The sequence below is a fragment of the Rhagoletis pomonella genome, unplaced genomic scaffold (assembly GCF_013731165.1).
Source record: "Rhagoletis pomonella isolate Grant_MI unplaced genomic scaffold, Rhpom_1.0 Rhpom_scaffold_00001, whole genome shotgun sequence".
In the NCBI taxonomy this organism is placed as follows: domain Eukaryota; kingdom Metazoa; phylum Arthropoda; class Insecta; order Diptera; family Tephritidae; genus Rhagoletis; species Rhagoletis pomonella.
The window spans coordinates 101,216,601-101,235,124 of NW_023458555.1; the positions used below are offsets into that span (position 1 = coordinate 101,216,601).

The following is an 18,524-nucleotide window of genomic DNA, read 5'->3' on the forward strand; positions in this document are numbered from 1 at the left end:
GTATGGTAAGAAAATAACTTGTTTCAAAACCAAGCTATTTGGATAATATTTTCGAGAACTACATAAACACATATACTCATCATTTGAACATAAAAAAGTCTGTTTTACGAAAGCCAAATCATGTTTTTACATTTTATTTACTGACTTTCCATCCTTTTACATTTAAAGAACGCTATATTTTAGCTGCTATTAATTTCGCACAGAAAAAGTAATCATTTGACCTAATGTGTCATGTTAGGAAGCTAGAGCGAGTGTAAAGGGCGGCCCTCGTTGGAATCAGCGGGGCGCTCCGGACTACTCCTACTCTAGCGCTAAACGCTATGCTCAAAGGCGCACCTGTCGACATTGCGGGCAAAGTAGCTGCGGTTCGCTCAGCCATTAGGCTCACAAACTCTGGGTTCTCTTTCAACCCAGCACACGGGCACTCGACAATTCTCGAAAGCTTCGACTTCCTGCCGAAAGAAATGGACCGGAATCACACGAGGCTGGCCCCAAAAGGATCCTTCTCCACGTATATCCCTCCAAGGGACAAATGGGAGAAGGGTAGTCTCTGGAGAAGAGGTCCAATAAACATCTTCACGGACGAATCGAAGCTGGTAGGGAGAGTTGGAGGAGGTGTCTACTGCCAGGAACTCTCAGTAGATCTTACGTTCAGACTACCGGATCTCTGCAGCTTATTTCAGGGAGGTGGCCGCTATAAAAGAGGCAGCCGATTGGCTATGCACCAATGTATTGTCGACAAGGAGGGTAAATATATACACTGATGGCCAGGCGGGATTGCCTGACCTCTCTCTCAACTGCCTCGGAATACTTCCAGATCAAGCTGATTTGGGTCCCAGGGCACAGTTATATCACAGGAAATGAACTGGCTAGGCAGGACACCCTCAAGGCCATCACCTCGGTCAGGGAGGGCATTGGAGTTCCGTTGGCAACCTGCGGTCTGCTTTTGGACAGATGGGCTTACAGTCGGCTCAGCGTGCGCTGGGAAAAAACCCCGACTTGCAAAGTTGCAAAGTCCTTCTGACCGGTTGTGGACCGCGGGCACCTGGCTAAGCGATGCGACTCAAGATCGTCACGGATCCCTACTGCCGTAGTTGTCTGGAAGACGAGGTGGAATCATCTCAGCACTTCCTACTCAACTGCCCGGCATTCGCTAGATTAAGGTTAAAGCACCTCGGTGCACATTTCATCAACACTCTCGAGGGACTCTCCGGAGCGGACATCAGCTGTTTGCGAAACTTTGTTATGAGCACCCAGCGCTTCTCGTAATTTTACACAGTTAACGTTCAAAGGAATTTTTTATGTAATGTGGTATCACAATGGACAATAAAATGTCTAAGTGAGTCCCCTTTGCGGGTCTACCACCATAACCTTACCTAAATAAAAAAAAAAGAAATATAGCCAATACTGGTTAAGAAAAGGAAGTTCTATTATTGCCATCAGTGCAAATTACAAATCCCGAAAATCCTAGTATTATTTAATCCTCTACTCTTTTCGGCACCTATAAAAGGCCGGGATAAACATTCCTAGTATGTACATAACAAAATTAAAAAATAGTGTATTTTTTGCATTTTTTCAACGCTCATTTTGCCTTTCTTCAAATTCGCTACATTGTGAGGGGTCAGAACACTTACAAATCCCCCCAACCCCTTCCGCCCCCAACTTAATAAGGCCTTGTTTTTACATATGTACATAGAAAACAATTTTTTGGATATTCATACAAAAAATTGTCATTTATTTCAATTCAATTTATTTCATTTTATTTGAATATTGTAATGTCGATACATATATCAGAACAGGTATTCACTCAAATTCAAAAAAATGTGAAGCCAAAATCATTCATTCGTTTTGTATATGAATAATTCATAAGCCGTTTTGAATGAATTCATGCAGCCTTCTAATGCAAATAGAATTCGACATTGGTCACATTCCTGAGTATGAACTAGTTTTTAGAAATCCCAGGAAAACGAACTGGGAACTCTTTCGCTTTATCATTGAAGAAGGTGGAAACAGCCATGATGGTCAAATTACGACTGCACACGAGCTTTAAACTGAGGCTGAACAGCTTCATTCAGACATTGGAATAGCTTTGAATAGTAGCTGTCCCCAATGAAAGGTAAAATCCAAACTTGATGTGCCTTGGTGAAGCAAGAAGATTGAGCAAATGAGATGCCAGGCCAGAAAACTATTCAATAGAGCAAAGAATACGGGTGATTGGAATCCGTACAAACTTGCACTAACCTCTTATAACAAAGAATTGCGGAAATCCAAAAGAGCTAGCTGGCGAAGCCTCTGCGAGGAATTAAAGAGCCTCCCAGAGGCAGTACGCCTCCAAAAAGCTCTAAATAGGGTAGACAAAAATATGATCGGCACTCTAAAGAAACCAGATGGTAACTATACTCAGCATCCGGGTGAGACTTGCAGACTTCTGCTAGACACGCACTTCCCGGGCTGCAAAGCAGGCTATTGTCTACCGGAATTGGGAGTACCAGCACGCACTTCTGGTAGAGTACAAAGCCTTGCAACTAAACTTACCACGGTAGAAACAGTGCAATGGGTGGTATCTATCTTCAGCCCATACAAGTCACCAGAACCAGATGGGATCTATACTTGGAACTCTCACTGGGTACTTCACGGGACATTGTAACCTGTGTTATCACCACAGTAAAATGAATCTTTCAGACACGAGCGTTTGTCGCTTCTGTAATATGGACGAAGAAACGACAGAATGTGTTGCTCTCACTAGACGCAGACTCGCTCACCTATGTGGTACAACACTTAATCCATTCGAAAAATGGAACAAAAAGCCCACCGAAGTGCTAGCCTATATTAAAAGCCTTTACGCACAATAGACCACCCTAGAGGTCGCAGTGCTAAAGGCTCATAATAATAATAACTAGTAATAATCCCCGAAAATCGAGGTGCTCCGTGGTCTAAAAAATCTGCATATTTTTTTGTTATAAAAACCGCATGCATTGCGTTGGTTGTTCACTTTAACTTGGTATTTCGAAAGATCGTACGCTACTCAATAGGCCATGCGTTAAGCAATCCTCTTGCTAGGGTCTGACCTTGATACTTATTTATTGTTTTTGCGAACGCTACAATAATTTTGAATTTGCTACGTTTAAATACAAAAGCAAGTGTTGATTCGCTGGGCTGTTAATTTATATGGGATAGTATAATTCCAATCACATGTTTAAAGTCCACTAACTAACCCTTTATATGCACATATTTGTATTGCGGCATCCAAACAATTACATTGTGATTCTTTAACTATTAAGCGAGACCATTTACTAACCCTTCATATGTACATATTTTGGTAGTGGATTAGCATCACAACTGCTCTAACTTTTAATATCAAGTCATGAGGTGCAACTCCCCTACTTCTACTTGCTCCTGTGGATATTCAGAAACGGCAGTAGATATCGACGCCATATCTACTCCGGACAACATATTAACCATTTCTTTATTAACTATCGTACAGTGCTTATTTTGTGTACGCGAAATGGATCGATCCTTCACGCGGTTTTAATTAATTACACCAGGCTGAGGTTCAAATACCCAATCGGCTAAATCTGGCAAAATAATCTCGTGTGGCACTAATCTTAAACTGAAATAACCAGATTCTCTGAAACGCATATTTATAGAGAGTTTAAAATACTTGAACGTTCCCTCAGTTCGCCCGCCAGGATTTTTTTAAGTTTTCCAGCATTTTAAAACCATACAAAATTGAAAATAAAGAAATGAAATTGTTCAAAATTGGTGGAAATGAGAATGCATGTGTGAGATTAAGATTTATATTTTAAAATTGCTCAATCTAAATTTTTAAAAATCTTTCCGTGCAAATATGTATGTACATCGAATGATTCTTAAATCTGAAATGTTTGTGCAAAGTTTCAGATCCAGAACCTTAATTCGAAAGTAAATTGTCTCTGTACTATTATATATAGATACATATATAGATTTATAATACAAATAGAACCATATTTGCTTCAGAAAACACATCGAAATAAACCATGTAAGATTTATATGGGTATCTGTACAGAGGCAAAAGCAACATTTTTCTTTTGCAGATCTTCCGCTGTATCACATTCCCACGAACATAGCAATGCTTCGCTCGATATGAAAACAAAACCGGGACGAAAACGAATAAATGGAACATAATCCTCAAATCAAAATAAAGCGCACAACTCTGCAACGATGTTGTTATTGATACTGTGAATGAATGTATAGATATGCAACACCATTGGGTATGTACATAACTACAGAGCCAAAGGGAACATTTTCTTTGAAGATCTTTCGCTGTATCGCTGCCTACATGCACACGAACGCAGCAATGCTTTGAACGATATGAAACAAAATCAGAAACGGAAGCGAATAAATACAGTATATTTTGCTTTGCTGCCCTTATGCTTAAGTGCACATTTAAGATACCTACCCCAAAATGCGCGTCTGAGACATTAGTTTTAACATTTATAAGGAAACTGCTCCGATAGATGCATTCAACATACCTGCACATTGGCGATAGCTGCCTTAAAAATTGTGCAACTAGTATCAATTATCAAAGAAAGTATTACGTTTACCTACACTGGCCTACAATTACCTAACTTTACAAGCTTTTATTTATTACTCATATCGCAGAACAACGGAAATGGCTATCAATTTTTTCTAGTTATATAGATAATAAGATACCATTCGAAAAAAAAAATCGCTTGCATTATTTTCTACGTGATAAGTGCTTCTCCATTATTTGGTTTCATAGGGATTCGGATACCTTCCTCATTGAAGTAGTAAAGAAAATTCGCTAAGTGTCTTTTTCGGTTAGGTGCACAAGTTTTTCGTGCAAAGAAGGATGTGCAGCTAAGCAAAATATACTGTATGACCATTTTTCATTCTCTTATGTACCGCTGAGACGCTGCTTATCGAAATGAACGTAGCAATGCTTTGCTCAACGTAAAAATTTTAAAATCTTTCGACGCAAATATTTCGAAAATGGTTCAATGAATCTTAAATCTGAAAAGTGTGTCTCTGTACGACTTGTAGATTGCTGGGAATAAGCGCCTTGTTTCAGAATAATATATAGATACTTCACCGGAAAGCAATATTATTAAGATCCGATTGGAGCTTGCCAGAATCTAAACTACTTGAAACAGTTGTGAATACTTGCAAGTCATGGGCATATAAGAGAAATTAAGAGTGTTTAAAGCAGTTGGAAATGTCATTAATAAAAATAACAAATAGAAGGGGACTAAAATGCTTCCCTAGGGAATGCCAGAAGACGCAATGAAAGGACGAGAAGCATTATCCACCACAACTGCACATTTGCGCGACGATAGATACGATTTTATCCAAGACAGAAAAACGGAGTGAAAACCTAAACTTGCTAATATAGATACTAGAATTGAATGTCTTACTATGTGGAATGACTTGGAAAAGTCAGTATATACTGCATCGACCTGATTACCGGATTAGCGGACAGACAAAATTCAGAGAAGATCGCAAGGTTTGTCACGGTAGACCTACTTATCTTAAGTCATGCCATGCATGTTCAGCCAATGATTTTTTTCCTTCCAGTTTATTATTATTTCCGACAAGAAGCTGTAGTTTGCATTGATATAGGCTAACCGTGCTTCAATCGAATTTGAAACTATTGCTTTTTTCGCCTTCAATATTGAAGACGCGCCACTATCATTTAGATCTTTAAGACAGGTTTGAAATTCCTTAAAATGTAGGCAATAATATTTTGCCACCTCTAACCAGGTTCCCCATATCGCTAATATGGCAGTGGCGGAAGAGCGATATTGGGATGCATGAAGTTAAAAGCAAAGCAGATTTTTAAAATATTTTTCCCATTCGATATTAAATCGTCAACATCACTGAAGCGAGCCTTTATATCTTCGGCCACTCGGTACATTGCGTGCCCAACAAGTAACGTGCAGTAACTTTGGCTAAAATACCTTCATCGCCTTTGCTGATTTTACATATTTTTCAAAAATTTTCTTTTTGATGCAAAAATGGCCATAGAGCATATAGATGCAATTTTGCATAAAAAATAAATGTCGCTTACGTTGTTTTAACGTTTAGGGCTCGATATATGTGCTCGCGTCAGTGACATTAAAATAATTTTCGACGAAATCAGTTGCATGGAATCATCAAATGCTCTTGCAATTGTGGAGTGATACGTCCGTTCTAGACAAACAGCATTTAATAAAAAATGCAATTAAATATGCTTTTTTGACAAAATATCCCTTTATAGACATTTAAGGCAAAATATGTAAGAATATACACTAACAAATCGATGTCATCTTACCACAAAACTCTTGATTCGCAACATTTGTTAATCTTTAAGTTCCTATGACTTACAAAAAAAATGTAAATGCATAGAAATCCGGGCCCTAATGATAACGAAGGGAGCAGTGTTCCGTGTAGTAACCAGTGAGAATTTTGAAGTCCTCTCTGCTTAAGCTAACTAGTTTCATTGAAGCTTCATTTGAAGAACGGATAAATTTTTGGCTGTGCTTTTGGCCCCTAGTGAACTTAGAACACTGAAGCAATCATATACTAGCCTAGAAGTTATTCTGTCGGACTTCAGTGCCAGAAGGATACCTGATTGTCCGACATAATGCAGATATATTTCAAGGCTGTGCCTCTTCTGAGGAGTTCTCTGCCGCAGATTTCTATTGCATGGAATATGGTGGATTTGGTCAATTTTTTAGTGATTTTACATGGTCAAATTTACAAAATAATTAAATATTTGAATTTTATCAAAAATCCTCATTAAGTTAACGTTAGCCACATGAAACTTTGCAATGAAAAAAATGAAATCTTTAAAGATCTCGAAGTTTGAATGAAAATTGTATCAATTTTAATTATTTTTCGGGTCAGGTTATAAAGTCGATTTTTTATTTATTTAATTTTTTTTTTGCTGCTATTTATAATTGCATAAGTCACTTCCGATACCAAGAATATAAAAAAAAAAACGATAAAATAAAATATTTTTTGATAATCTAATAGAATTGGCAACATATAAGTATGTATATACATATCTTTTGATTTATTTTTAAAATTTTGGTAACTTTTCAACATAAAATTGGAAGATATTTAAATTTTTTGATATCGCTATCGAAAGACAATTTTCTACATAACATAAAAAAACCGCGAAAAAAAATTTAAGCCCATTCCAAAGTTAAAGATTATTGATCATTCAAACCCCTAAAAAAGTTCACTGTGCAACGTTCAAACTTTTCAAACATATTAGGGTAATTCATATAAACGAGTAAGCGCCTACTAACCACGTACATCTCGAAACATGCTTAATTTTGTATGGAAAACCGGTTTATTTACGAGGTTTACACAGTTACGCGGCATTTACGCGTTTAAATGAATACCCTGATTATGAACAACGCCGTGCAATACAGCCATAGGAAGTTACATCATATGGCTTTAGGCATAGGAAGTAATGCCATATGACTTTATTTCACTTCACATTGGGAAAGGCATAACCAAAAATTTTACATATGAGAAATGCGATCCTATTTCATAACAGTTTCATACATTCCTCTAGTTAATATGCATCTTACCGATTTAAAAAAAAATATCATAGGCATATGCATTTGTATATATCTATGAGATTTTCTTTTACATCGCTAAGAAATATATATATAATTAAAGTGTGTACAAAGTTGTTAATGACAAAACCGAAAAGTAATCAACATTGCAGACGGCATAAAAGGAAAACTGAATTATTACGAAATATAAATATAGTGACAGCACTATTCGCCATTTTGCATTTTCTCGTTTCAGTTCGGGTACATTGTTTACTTGCGTTTTAATAACAAAATAAACAATAGTTTCTTGTCAAAAATATGAGCTTGTTGAACAAATTTTTAAAATTATATGTTTTACTAGTGCTTGAAAGGTGAATAATGGTGATTGATGGCAGTTTTTACTGTGCGATTGCTCATAAAAATAGCATTATTCTAAAAAATTGGTTTGTTAATAACTTTCAAAAGGTTAACAATATTATCCTTCCACCTCCGAATTGTTAATACACAGATTAAAATGCTCCGATTGGTACCCCTGATGACATTTTTTGGACTTTTTGTTTTTTTTTTTGCAAGTTGTACCTTAAACTAGAAAATTACCGAGTTACTTTTATATGCAACACCAGCTGTGCACTAGGTAAACATTACACCAAAAATTATGAAAGGTGCAATAACGACACAATGGCCTTCATTTTATTTTGACAGTGACAAATAAGAGCATACGTAAAAATATGGCCTTATTTCTCTATGTGAAGTGAAATAAAGCCATATGGCGTTATTTCCTATGGCTTTACTGCATGGCGTCATTATGAATATTTTTAAAATTTGTATTTTTTGGTTTTTCTTGTAAAATAAAATTGTATAAAATAAATTTCTTATTTTAGCTATGTTAAGGTTTTTAGTACCAATTTTTATTTCCCTTTCAGTGCCATGAACACGCCAACGGCGCGGTCAAAGCCACTTGGTGAATGCCTGACCTCTCTTTCAATTTCTCCTGATTTTTTCCCAACCAGACTTGTATACGTATATGAATACCAGGCCATAGTGATATACCAGTGAATTGTGTTGAGAATTAGTTGGCCAGGAAAGTCACCCTCGAGTTGATTTAACCTGGTAACGAGAGAGTGGGAGTGAGCTCTCTCTTTGGTTAGTGTATAGAGGATACTGTCCGATTGATATTCAGTGAATATTATTCACTCGATGGGACTTAAAGCTCAGTTAGTCTAGACTTAACTTACCGTAAGAAATCATCAATAATAACTCAATACGTCAACGTAAGCCAAGAGCGGAAATATTTTGTTTTTGTATTTTCTCTTTCAGCTGTTCAACAGTTCGCCTCTTAAAATGCCAATTCAAAAAAAAATCATGCAAACAAAAATGTTTGCGTTCATTTATTTTTAAGAAATACAAAAACGAGAGTCTGGCAAGCCTGATTCTCTCACCGCTCTCAATTTCCGTAAGACCGTAACATAAGAACCTAAAATCTACAGGTTCTTAAGTTTCTTACGGTAATTTAAGTTTTAACTAACCGCCAACACAGCTTCTCATATAACAGGTTGGCCAAGATATTAAGTTAAGTTAAGTTAAGTTACGGAAATTAAGTCTAGACTAACGGAGCTTTAAATATCCACTTACTGTCACTACTTTTTAGAGAACGATTATCATCTCAACAAGCTCTCTTAAAGTTTCAGATATTTTTCTTAACATGTAACTTAAACATTGGCACTGTTATAAAATTATAATAACGACGAAGATATTTATGTATATGAAATTTTATTTTATGTCTTCAGGTTTGTTCGGCCATAACTCAAATTTTGATTAACTTCTTTTAGCTTTATTTTTTCCCGTTTAACCTTTATCTGGAAAAGTTCTGGCAACGCTGAACGGAATACTGGGTATACTCGGTATCCGCGCAAAAACTCCCTGCTCTGGATGTGATTCGGCAACATTACCTACCATATTCTGGATATATGTTAAGCATTAGGAAAGCTCAGAAGGACACCAATTTTTTTAGGATACCATCAAACAATTTTAGAGGAACTAATTATAGAATATATAGTAGTATATTGAATTGGATAAGTATGCGCACGCATATATGTATCTCCAAGGCGCAACAAACTAATAAAATCAAAAGAATTTATAAATAAATTCATAATATTTTTAAAAGCAATATACGAGTGTTAGCTCATTTAGACTTGATTTTAAGAAAGTAGTTTCGAAATATATGCAAATTACGCTTACCTTAAGTAACCCGAGCTCCATGACATCAAAATAGAAATAAACCAGTATATCCAATCGTTACTGATCAAAACTGCCAGTTTTCTTTCAATGTTAAGTGGACTATAGTTGCAGTATAGAAAAAGAGGTATGAACAGTAACCGCAGTGTTACCGGAACCGCCAAATATTTAGGACCAGGCTGAAAAATAAATAAACAATTATTTTTTGCATGTACGTACATATGCATATGTATATAGTAGGGATGCGCGATCACTGTTGCCACACATGGGTTTTCCTACCAAAATTGGTAGGTTTTTTCCATTTGGTAGGTTGCTAGGCTTGGTTAGATTTTGGCAGGTTTCGTTACAATGAGTAATAGTTATTTGCGAAAAATAGAAAATATGTATCTCCAAACATTTTAGCAACCTTTTTACACGAATATTTCGTATAACGGCGACCGCAAACTTGTAAATATACCTGATTCCTAAGTACAAACGTTTACCCTTATTATTGACAATATACAATATGAACATCCATATTTAATTTATGGCGTACTTGGACCAAGTGTCCAGAAAAGTCTGCCAATGGGCTCGTATCCAATCATATTCCAAGCGGAGGTCTTCGCAATTGAAGTCTGTGTTCGCTAATGTGATCGTAGAAGGCAAATAAGGCCAGAATAAATATTATTTGGATATTCTCTTTTAAAACGGCATAAAGGTCTACACTAGCTTAACGCTGTGCTGGGTTCCGGGACATGACTGTCACGCAAAGCGGGAGGACCAAATGCGCTTGCATGGTCCCGAGCTATTCTGTGGTACATCTAAAGGATACACTGCAGACCTACTTAGGAGCTAGGAATAATCTCAGCTGCCTACTGGCGGAAGTCAAAAGGAATAAGACAATCAAAGATATTCATAACTACTTCCAGAAGGAACTCCGAAAGACTCCTTGAACTTAGAACTCTTACTGGCTACCTGACAGCACACTGAACGTTAACGTGCCATTTGAATTGAATGGGTTTTTCTGTAGAGACGGACTGTAGGTTTTGTGGGCTGGCCTGCACACGAAGCATGAATCGTAGTTTAATATACCCTAGAGAACGGTTGTCTTCTTCATCTAAAATTTGGAACATGGAATCATCCAAAGTGTTGAGATTTTTTAAATAGTTTAAATAGCCTATGCACTATGGTCTGGCGAATATCATTTCCTGGCCAAAAGTCGAGAAGTAACCAAATTGATTATAAACTTCGTATTCGAGAGTTTTTGAGGTCGCTGATTTCGAATATGTCACATTTTTTAAATTCAAAATGAGGGATCCAATATGGCGACCAAATTTTATAATTTTTCCCTTTTCACCAAAAGCCTGATTTCGTATCCGATGTAAGATTTTTGAGATTCAAAATGGCGGATCAAATATGGCGAACAAATTTTACAATTTATTCCATTTCACCAAAAACTCATATAAATGAGGGATATTCGAAGTCGCTGATTTCAAATCTGATGTCAGATGTTTGGAATTCAAGATGACGGATCCAATATGGCGACCAAATTTTATCTTTTTTTTCCTTTTCACCAAGAACTCATATAAATGGGGGGTTCTCGAGCTCGCTGATTTAAAATTTGATGTCAGATTTTTTAAATTGAAAATGGCGGATCCAATATGGCGCTCAAATTTTATAATTTTTTTTTTCACCAAAAAATGTTTAGCTATTCATTGGATCCATTTTTAAGGACTTTTCTTAGTTTATGCGCGTTCGTGGGATTTTCACAAACTGTTCTCAAAGTAACAGCTAAATCCACTTGGTCTCTTTTTTAAGCAGCTGTGGAAGTAGCACGAAACATTAAGTCTACGTTATTTTCCTGATTTCCTGCTAACTCCGCAGCTTGTCTTCCTTGGGACCAGTCCGACTATTGAATATAGGCAAAAGGTTTGCGGCTCATTGTCGATGTTGATGGAATCGGGTTTTCTTATTATTGTTTTTGATTCAAGCCATTTCGCATTTTGAATTAAGAAATATCCGCGCTGTCGATGACATTTCTCCCATTTTTCGCATATTTTCTTGCATACCATTCTTGCTTTTTCCCTAATGTAGATATTATATTCTTCGGATGTGTTCCCTTTAATAATATTTCCCAATATAAAGTTTAAAACGGTGGGCTCTTTTGCATCTTTATTGACTGCTTCTGTCCAAACATCGAAAAGCACAGCAAAATATACGTAGAAGTTTTATAAGAAAAAAGCCCATTTTACAAAAAATGCAAAAAAGTGTAACATGATTCTCAGACCATAATTGAACCTTTTCAATGTCCACGAAGTATGAAGACCGCCAAATGAAGCCAATTTTATATAGCTCCAATTAAAAGTGAGATATTATTACATAAATTATAGTTCATTTTGAAAAGGAGTTTCATTTTTACTTAGCAAGCTACATATGTACAAGCTTTTGTTGTTAATCGCAAAAATATTACCTTTGTTATTCATTTCCATTCTTGTTTTTTAATAGCTTTATTACTCGAAGAAATATTTCAATTCGAACTACAAGAACTCTGACTACGAAAGAAAAAAATACGAAAACGTTTTGTAGATATGTCAACTTTAACAGCTGATATCATAACGGGAAAACAATTTACGAAAAAACTGAGTATGCACTTTTTTGCTCTGGTCAATTAGTTTAGTAATGGAAGGGAAAAAGTCGATTTATCGATACTTTAAAAAATGACTCTCGGCCAACCAATAGCAGTTCCCGGACCATAGTGCTATGGATGTAGTAATTACCGTTAGGATTTAGCACAATATATCTTCTTAGGTCGCAGCGCGAGTATTTCCGACTTAATAATAATAAAAATATCGTCACTAGGCACGAATGTAGACGCTCGGGTGTTTTGACGGCGAAAAAGGACGCGTGAAAACATTTTACGAAAAAATATACTTGAAAAAATTTCGGCGAAGAAAGACGCGTAAACGTGAATTCAACATCATTCCAGAAAAACTCTTTATGGAATTCGTATACTGTACACATAGTTGACCGCAAAAATAAGTTTATGCGTCTTTCTTTGCCGTCAAAGAGGTTAGCGCGTCTATGTTTAGGGTCATCCTTCGCCGAAAATTTTTTTACGCGGGTTTTTCTCTGTCAACTTTTGAGCTCGCGTTTTTATACGCATCTAGTGACGATATGTATGTATGTGTAAAGAGAAAGTTAATAGGTTTTTATTTTAAAAGTTGAGTTTTAGTTTTACTAAATGTTAGGTTATCTATGTTTTTAATAAATTTGACATTGAAAAAAAAATATTAAAAGCTCAATGTTTGGTTGGTTATTGTAGGAAATTTTGGTAGGAAAAAAAATTTGTCTGTGGCAACATAATTTTTGATTAATCAAAACAATTAATTTCCCCGATGAGTAACAGTTTGATTAATAAAAATCTCATTAATTTAATCACAAAACTGACCCATCATAACCTAATTAACGAGGAACCTAAATAATTTCTGTTATATTTTGTTTTACTTGGAAAAAACAAAATAAATTGAAATTAGGGTGGTATAAAGCTTTTTTTCAAGCTACTCCCAAAACTAAAGAATATCGAATGTAAGCAGGCCCGTATCTTTTATTTTTTTTAAATCGGTTAATACTAAACTAAAGTTTTCCGTATTTTTTACAAAGGGAAAACAAATGTTTCGTAGAATTGCCATAAAATCGATAAAATAAATATCTTTTGTTCGAATCTTAATATTCTCTTCAGAAATTTTTAAAAAAATTAAATTATGATTTAACTTAAAACGTTTACTATATTTTATAACCGATTATCGTGTTCGTAACTACATCGCGAGGAGGAGGATGGTTTCGAGCGCAGAAGTCCCCGAAGGTCGAAAAACTTTTGACTTCCATTCACCAGGGTGTGGTCAGAAGTGATTATTTTGCGTATGGTTCAAAAACAGCTCAAAACGTTCCGACATTTATTTCACTCCATTTCATTTATTCAAACAGCCAAGGAATACATAACAATTATCTTACTGACTATGCAACATAACTAGTGTACATCGTCGTTAAAAGTACACTCTTAAAAGTGTATGTAACACATGAAATGTTTAAATTTGGTATATAAAAGTAAACAGGCAGTGTTTAATTTTGCACACATTAGGAGAGGAAACTGGTTGCCTCTCTTGATATGCGTAAATTTAAACGAAAATTTTCAGAGCAAATTTTAAACATTTTATGTGTAAACTGTAAAATTTTGAGCATTAAGTGTTTAAAATTCAACAAACAAATTTGAAATTTGTTCTACGCCACACAGGTTTTAACACGGTGTGTAAATTAACATTCATGTAGAGAGGAAACCTATCTTAAAATGCGCAAATTTAAACAAAAATTTTTTAGAGTGTACAAAGCCGCGTATCGTCATTCTGCAAAAACGCGTAACTGACATTATTGCCAAAGATTGTATTTGCTCACCGAAGCTCCTGGCTCAAGCCTTATCCATTCGTCCTGAAATATACCAGCCAAAAATGCGATTGTCTTTTAAAAGAGAGAACAATGTTGAAATATAAGTGTTCTTACTCTCTACAAAATAATTCATGCAACCTCACATACGCAGTTTTGCATTATGTTGATACGCGGTTTTGTACTTTAAACGACGACATGGTTTACATATATATGTATATATCTTAAAACTAAGTTTTTTTAATGAGCATTAAAAGCATAAATTGATTTAAATCTATATACATGAAACATGTCAGTATGTCACAAGTCTTTAACGGAAACTTTGAGCGGAATTATACTTAAGATCTCAGCACAATCTCTTGGCAGACGTAAGACGTTTAAAACAAATTTTATATTTATTGAAGAAAACATTTGTACAACTTAAGACGAAAACAGTATTTTATAAGTACATCAACTAAATACACATATACATATATACATAGGCAAATATAAATCAAATACAATTGGGAGTTAAAATATGTAACATAATTTTGAACTTATGAATAATTTTGTAAATTAAGTAATACAGTTAAGCGTGAGGTTATAACAATACTCAACATTCTTAATCTTTAATAAGAGGATAAGTATAGTTGGGATACAGGTTAAGAGATTGAAAGCATGGGAGGAGGGAACAGAAAAGAAGTCAGAAAATATTAATCCAGTATGTTACTGTAGTTCACAGAAGTAACTAAGAATTTATGTTTTGTAGCTGCCTCTATTCAGTTCCACCTTTAGCGAATCAGGTAGCGTGCTCCAGAGTCTCACAGCATTAACGAAAAACATTATTTATGAGATTAGATAGGTATGCTTAGGAATAATTAGGCTATGATGTCTACGTGACACTGGTCGTATCAGTTTGTCACAAAGGTATTTAGGTGTATTCCACTCGAGCAACTTCAATACAAGCATGCAGTTTCTCGCCTCGAAATAGTCGAAGATATCGCAACCCAGAAATTTATTTCTCCATGGAGTGATGTGATCGTACTTTCTAATACCATAAACGTAGCATGTGACGTTATTAAAGGCCACCTCGATTTTATGTGCTGAGTCAAGTTTACTGTATACTAGTTCGGAATATGTTATCTGGGGTACGATAGGCTGAATGGCTAGCTTACGGCTCGGTTCTAATGGAGTAAATGGTGCAGACATTTTCAGGCTACGTAAGGTAGAAAATTCGCTGCTTACCACGTTATTAATGTGGTCAGTAGCGGTTAATCTGGAATTAACAATAAAGCCCAGACTTTTAATTTTATCACTTAACAAAACAACAGTGGTACCAATCCAAAGATTCGGAATATCCGCGACGTGCACAACATTACTACTTGTCGATAAAGCATACGAGTTGGAGGCATTTAAGAATAAACAGTTATCACGTGCCCATACAGAAATGGTAGACAGATCAGAAGTAATTTTGAAGCACATGTCTTCAATTAGACCAATAAGACTTGACGAGTATAGTTGGATATCGTCGCCTAACGCATGAGCATTCACATACTGGAATACAGAGAACACATCGTTAACGAAAAGACTGAAAAAGAGTTGACCTAGGATAGACCCTTGCGGAACACCTGAGGTAGCAGCTCTGCACTGAGAGTAAGCATTTTCCCCTTTTACCCTTTGCGTTCTGCCCTTAAGATAACTGGTCATGAGATTAACGGAACTATCCGAAAAGCTGAAAAGTCTCTTAAGTTTCTGACACAGAAGATCATGATTTACCATGTCAAAAGCCTTAGAGAAGTCCAAAAGGCAGAGAAGAGTTATGTTACCTAGGTCAAGCTGTACTCTAATATCATAGAGTATCTTTAACATTGCAGTGCTGCAGCAATGTTAGACTCGTAAAACAGACTGTCATGGTGATAATAAATTATTGAGTTGAAGATAAGCTGACATCTGTGAAGCCATTAGAGATTCACAGACCTTGGAAAAGGTAGCCAATATGATGAGTGGCCTGTAATCACTTGGATCAAGTGAAGTGGTTTTTTTAGCAACGCTTTTTTCATGCAGAGGTAAATGATGCTTAACTAAAATTAATGATATGGGTAATGGTACTTGTAATTTATGGTAATGCAATCATGATAAATTTCATCTCCCACAGTGTTCGACTTAATGTTCATAATTGCTTTCACCACATCCAGTTCACTAACACCTTCAGGATCAATAGTACATTTCGATTTAAATTTTCCATGGACATTAAGCTGCGATGAAAGCTGTTGACCATCGAGTACTGTTTTCGGTTACCAAATTAAAATGCCTGACTTATAGCTTTGCAACAATGCGACAATCAACTTTCCTTATAAGTAGCCATTGAAAATTTTTACAAATAAAAACTAAAAGTACAATCTTACGACTCATCGTGTTTTGTCCTTCGAAAATAAAAATGGAGCACATGTGAGCAAATTCTTTTTGATTTGAATTCTCAACGATAGATTTAGTTAAAATATTTCCAGGAACAAAACATTGACAAACCTTGACAAGTAAACAAAATACCAATATTTAAAATTTTTATTTAAAAAACAGATCAAAATGGAGCGATTTTAACTTTTCTAAACGAAGGCCATATTAAAAGCAATTCACTTATATTTAGTTTTAAATGATAGAAATGACCTTCTTCTTTCATGTTCAACGGTTTTTTTGGGGAAATAGGTCTTCACCACGATACAAAAAAGAAGGTGGTTTCAATAAACAACTTTTGACGGATAATAAAATTTTTTGAAGCTTCATAAATTGTGAATATTCTCAACGTCCTTGCCACTTTGATAATATTATAAAAATAAATCGGAGTATTTTCTTTCCCACATTTATACCAATTTAATAATATTTCAAATCAAAAATCATTATCAGTGCTTGGTATTTTTTTACTTACGTGGTTCGCACCTTTTTTTATTAAAAATATATAAAATATGTAATGTTAAAGGACACTTCATTGAAACTGTTCTTTTTATTTCATAATACAAATCACGAGAGCATTATGTTGTTATTTTTTCATTTTCTTATTTCAAACGAAATCTTGGGATTTAAAAATCTTATTTTAAAGAATGCTCTTTCCAAATAAGTCTTCGTAATCGCCAATTCCATGTGAATAAATTGTTCTCATAACTTAACAAGCAAAACAAAAATAAATTTGTAAAAAATGTTTATTGTTTTGCTTTATTATTTTGGGAATATTTGTTCACATGAAATTCGTGAAAATTTACTTTTAAATTTCTCGTCAGATTTTGCCAAAATTAGGCTTTGTGGTTAGCGTATTAACTTCAACAAATTTCGAATTTAAAATTTCCAATGTACCTATGCCAAAAATTTAAATTCGGCTTGCGCAGACCGCCCTCCGATAAGCAATTAGTATAAGTATAATTTTGATCACTTTCTTCATCCGTTCTGAAACCTAGTTTCGTCAACCCCCTTTTTGAGGTTATGCATTAATTTTCAGGTTCACCATATTCGACATCTTTGAGTGGACTGATGAAATCTTCTGCTTAAAAAAAATACCACTGCCCGTGATCAGGTAGCATGAATTTAACGAAATGTCATAATTTTATTAAAAGTCAAATGGTTAACAACAACAACGAATGTCATTAAATGAAACTACCTTCTTTTTTGTATCATGGGTTTTCAGTATAACACAATTACCGAAGAAACAACTAGAACGACTGAAAGCTTGGAGAACAAACAAAAAAAAAACGTTGACTGTTTTCATGTTGCCGTATGTCAAAGAGAAAGCGGCGGGGGGAGTTTTCATGGCTACCATTTATAAGATCGGTTATTTAGCTTTAGAAATAGCATGTTTAAATGGACTTTTGCCAATATTGGTAAATCTGACTTTTTACCGGCTTTTCTGTACAAATACTCCTATGTGCCACGTTTCAGTGATACAGTTCACATCAACAGGTCAATTACCAAAAACAGATCTAACGTAGTCCAGCTTATCTGAGGCCAGGCTCCGAGCATAAAGGAGACTGTGGTGCGAAACCAGCACAGCAAACTGAAAATGAGGCAGCTACTAAAATATAAAGGAAATACATAATGCGCGGACAAAAGCCAAATATGAAATAAGGGAAACTAGCGATACACATATTGAGGAAAATAAAGATCAGTAAAGAACACGAAGTAGGATTTAGAAAATTGAAGCATACAATCATAAAAGGTGGTAATATAATTAAAATAATATATATACTTATAAATAAATAAAAAAAATAAATGTATTTGTCAATGTTATTGTGGCTTATTAACATTTTATTTTTTAATATTTTTATTGAGCTTTGTACCACGATTATTAGGAAAAATTGAAAA

The 18,524-nt window shown here is 35.2% G+C and overlaps 1 protein-coding gene across 2 annotated transcripts in view; it reads right to left on the bottom strand.

The window, feature by feature from the left end:
* LOC118749315 (equilibrative nucleoside transporter 1) overlaps positions 1 to 18,524 on the bottom strand; it is a 501,843-nt gene that overhangs the window by 101,284 nt on the left and 382,035 nt on the right. For both annotated transcript variants that reach the window (XM_036484115.1, XM_036484120.1), the window contains exon 8: positions 9,786 to 9,961. In XM_036484115.1, coding sequence (XP_036340008.1) covers positions 9,786 to 9,961 — 176 coding nt within the window. The remainder of the gene's footprint in view (positions 1 to 9,785; positions 9,962 to 18,524) is intronic.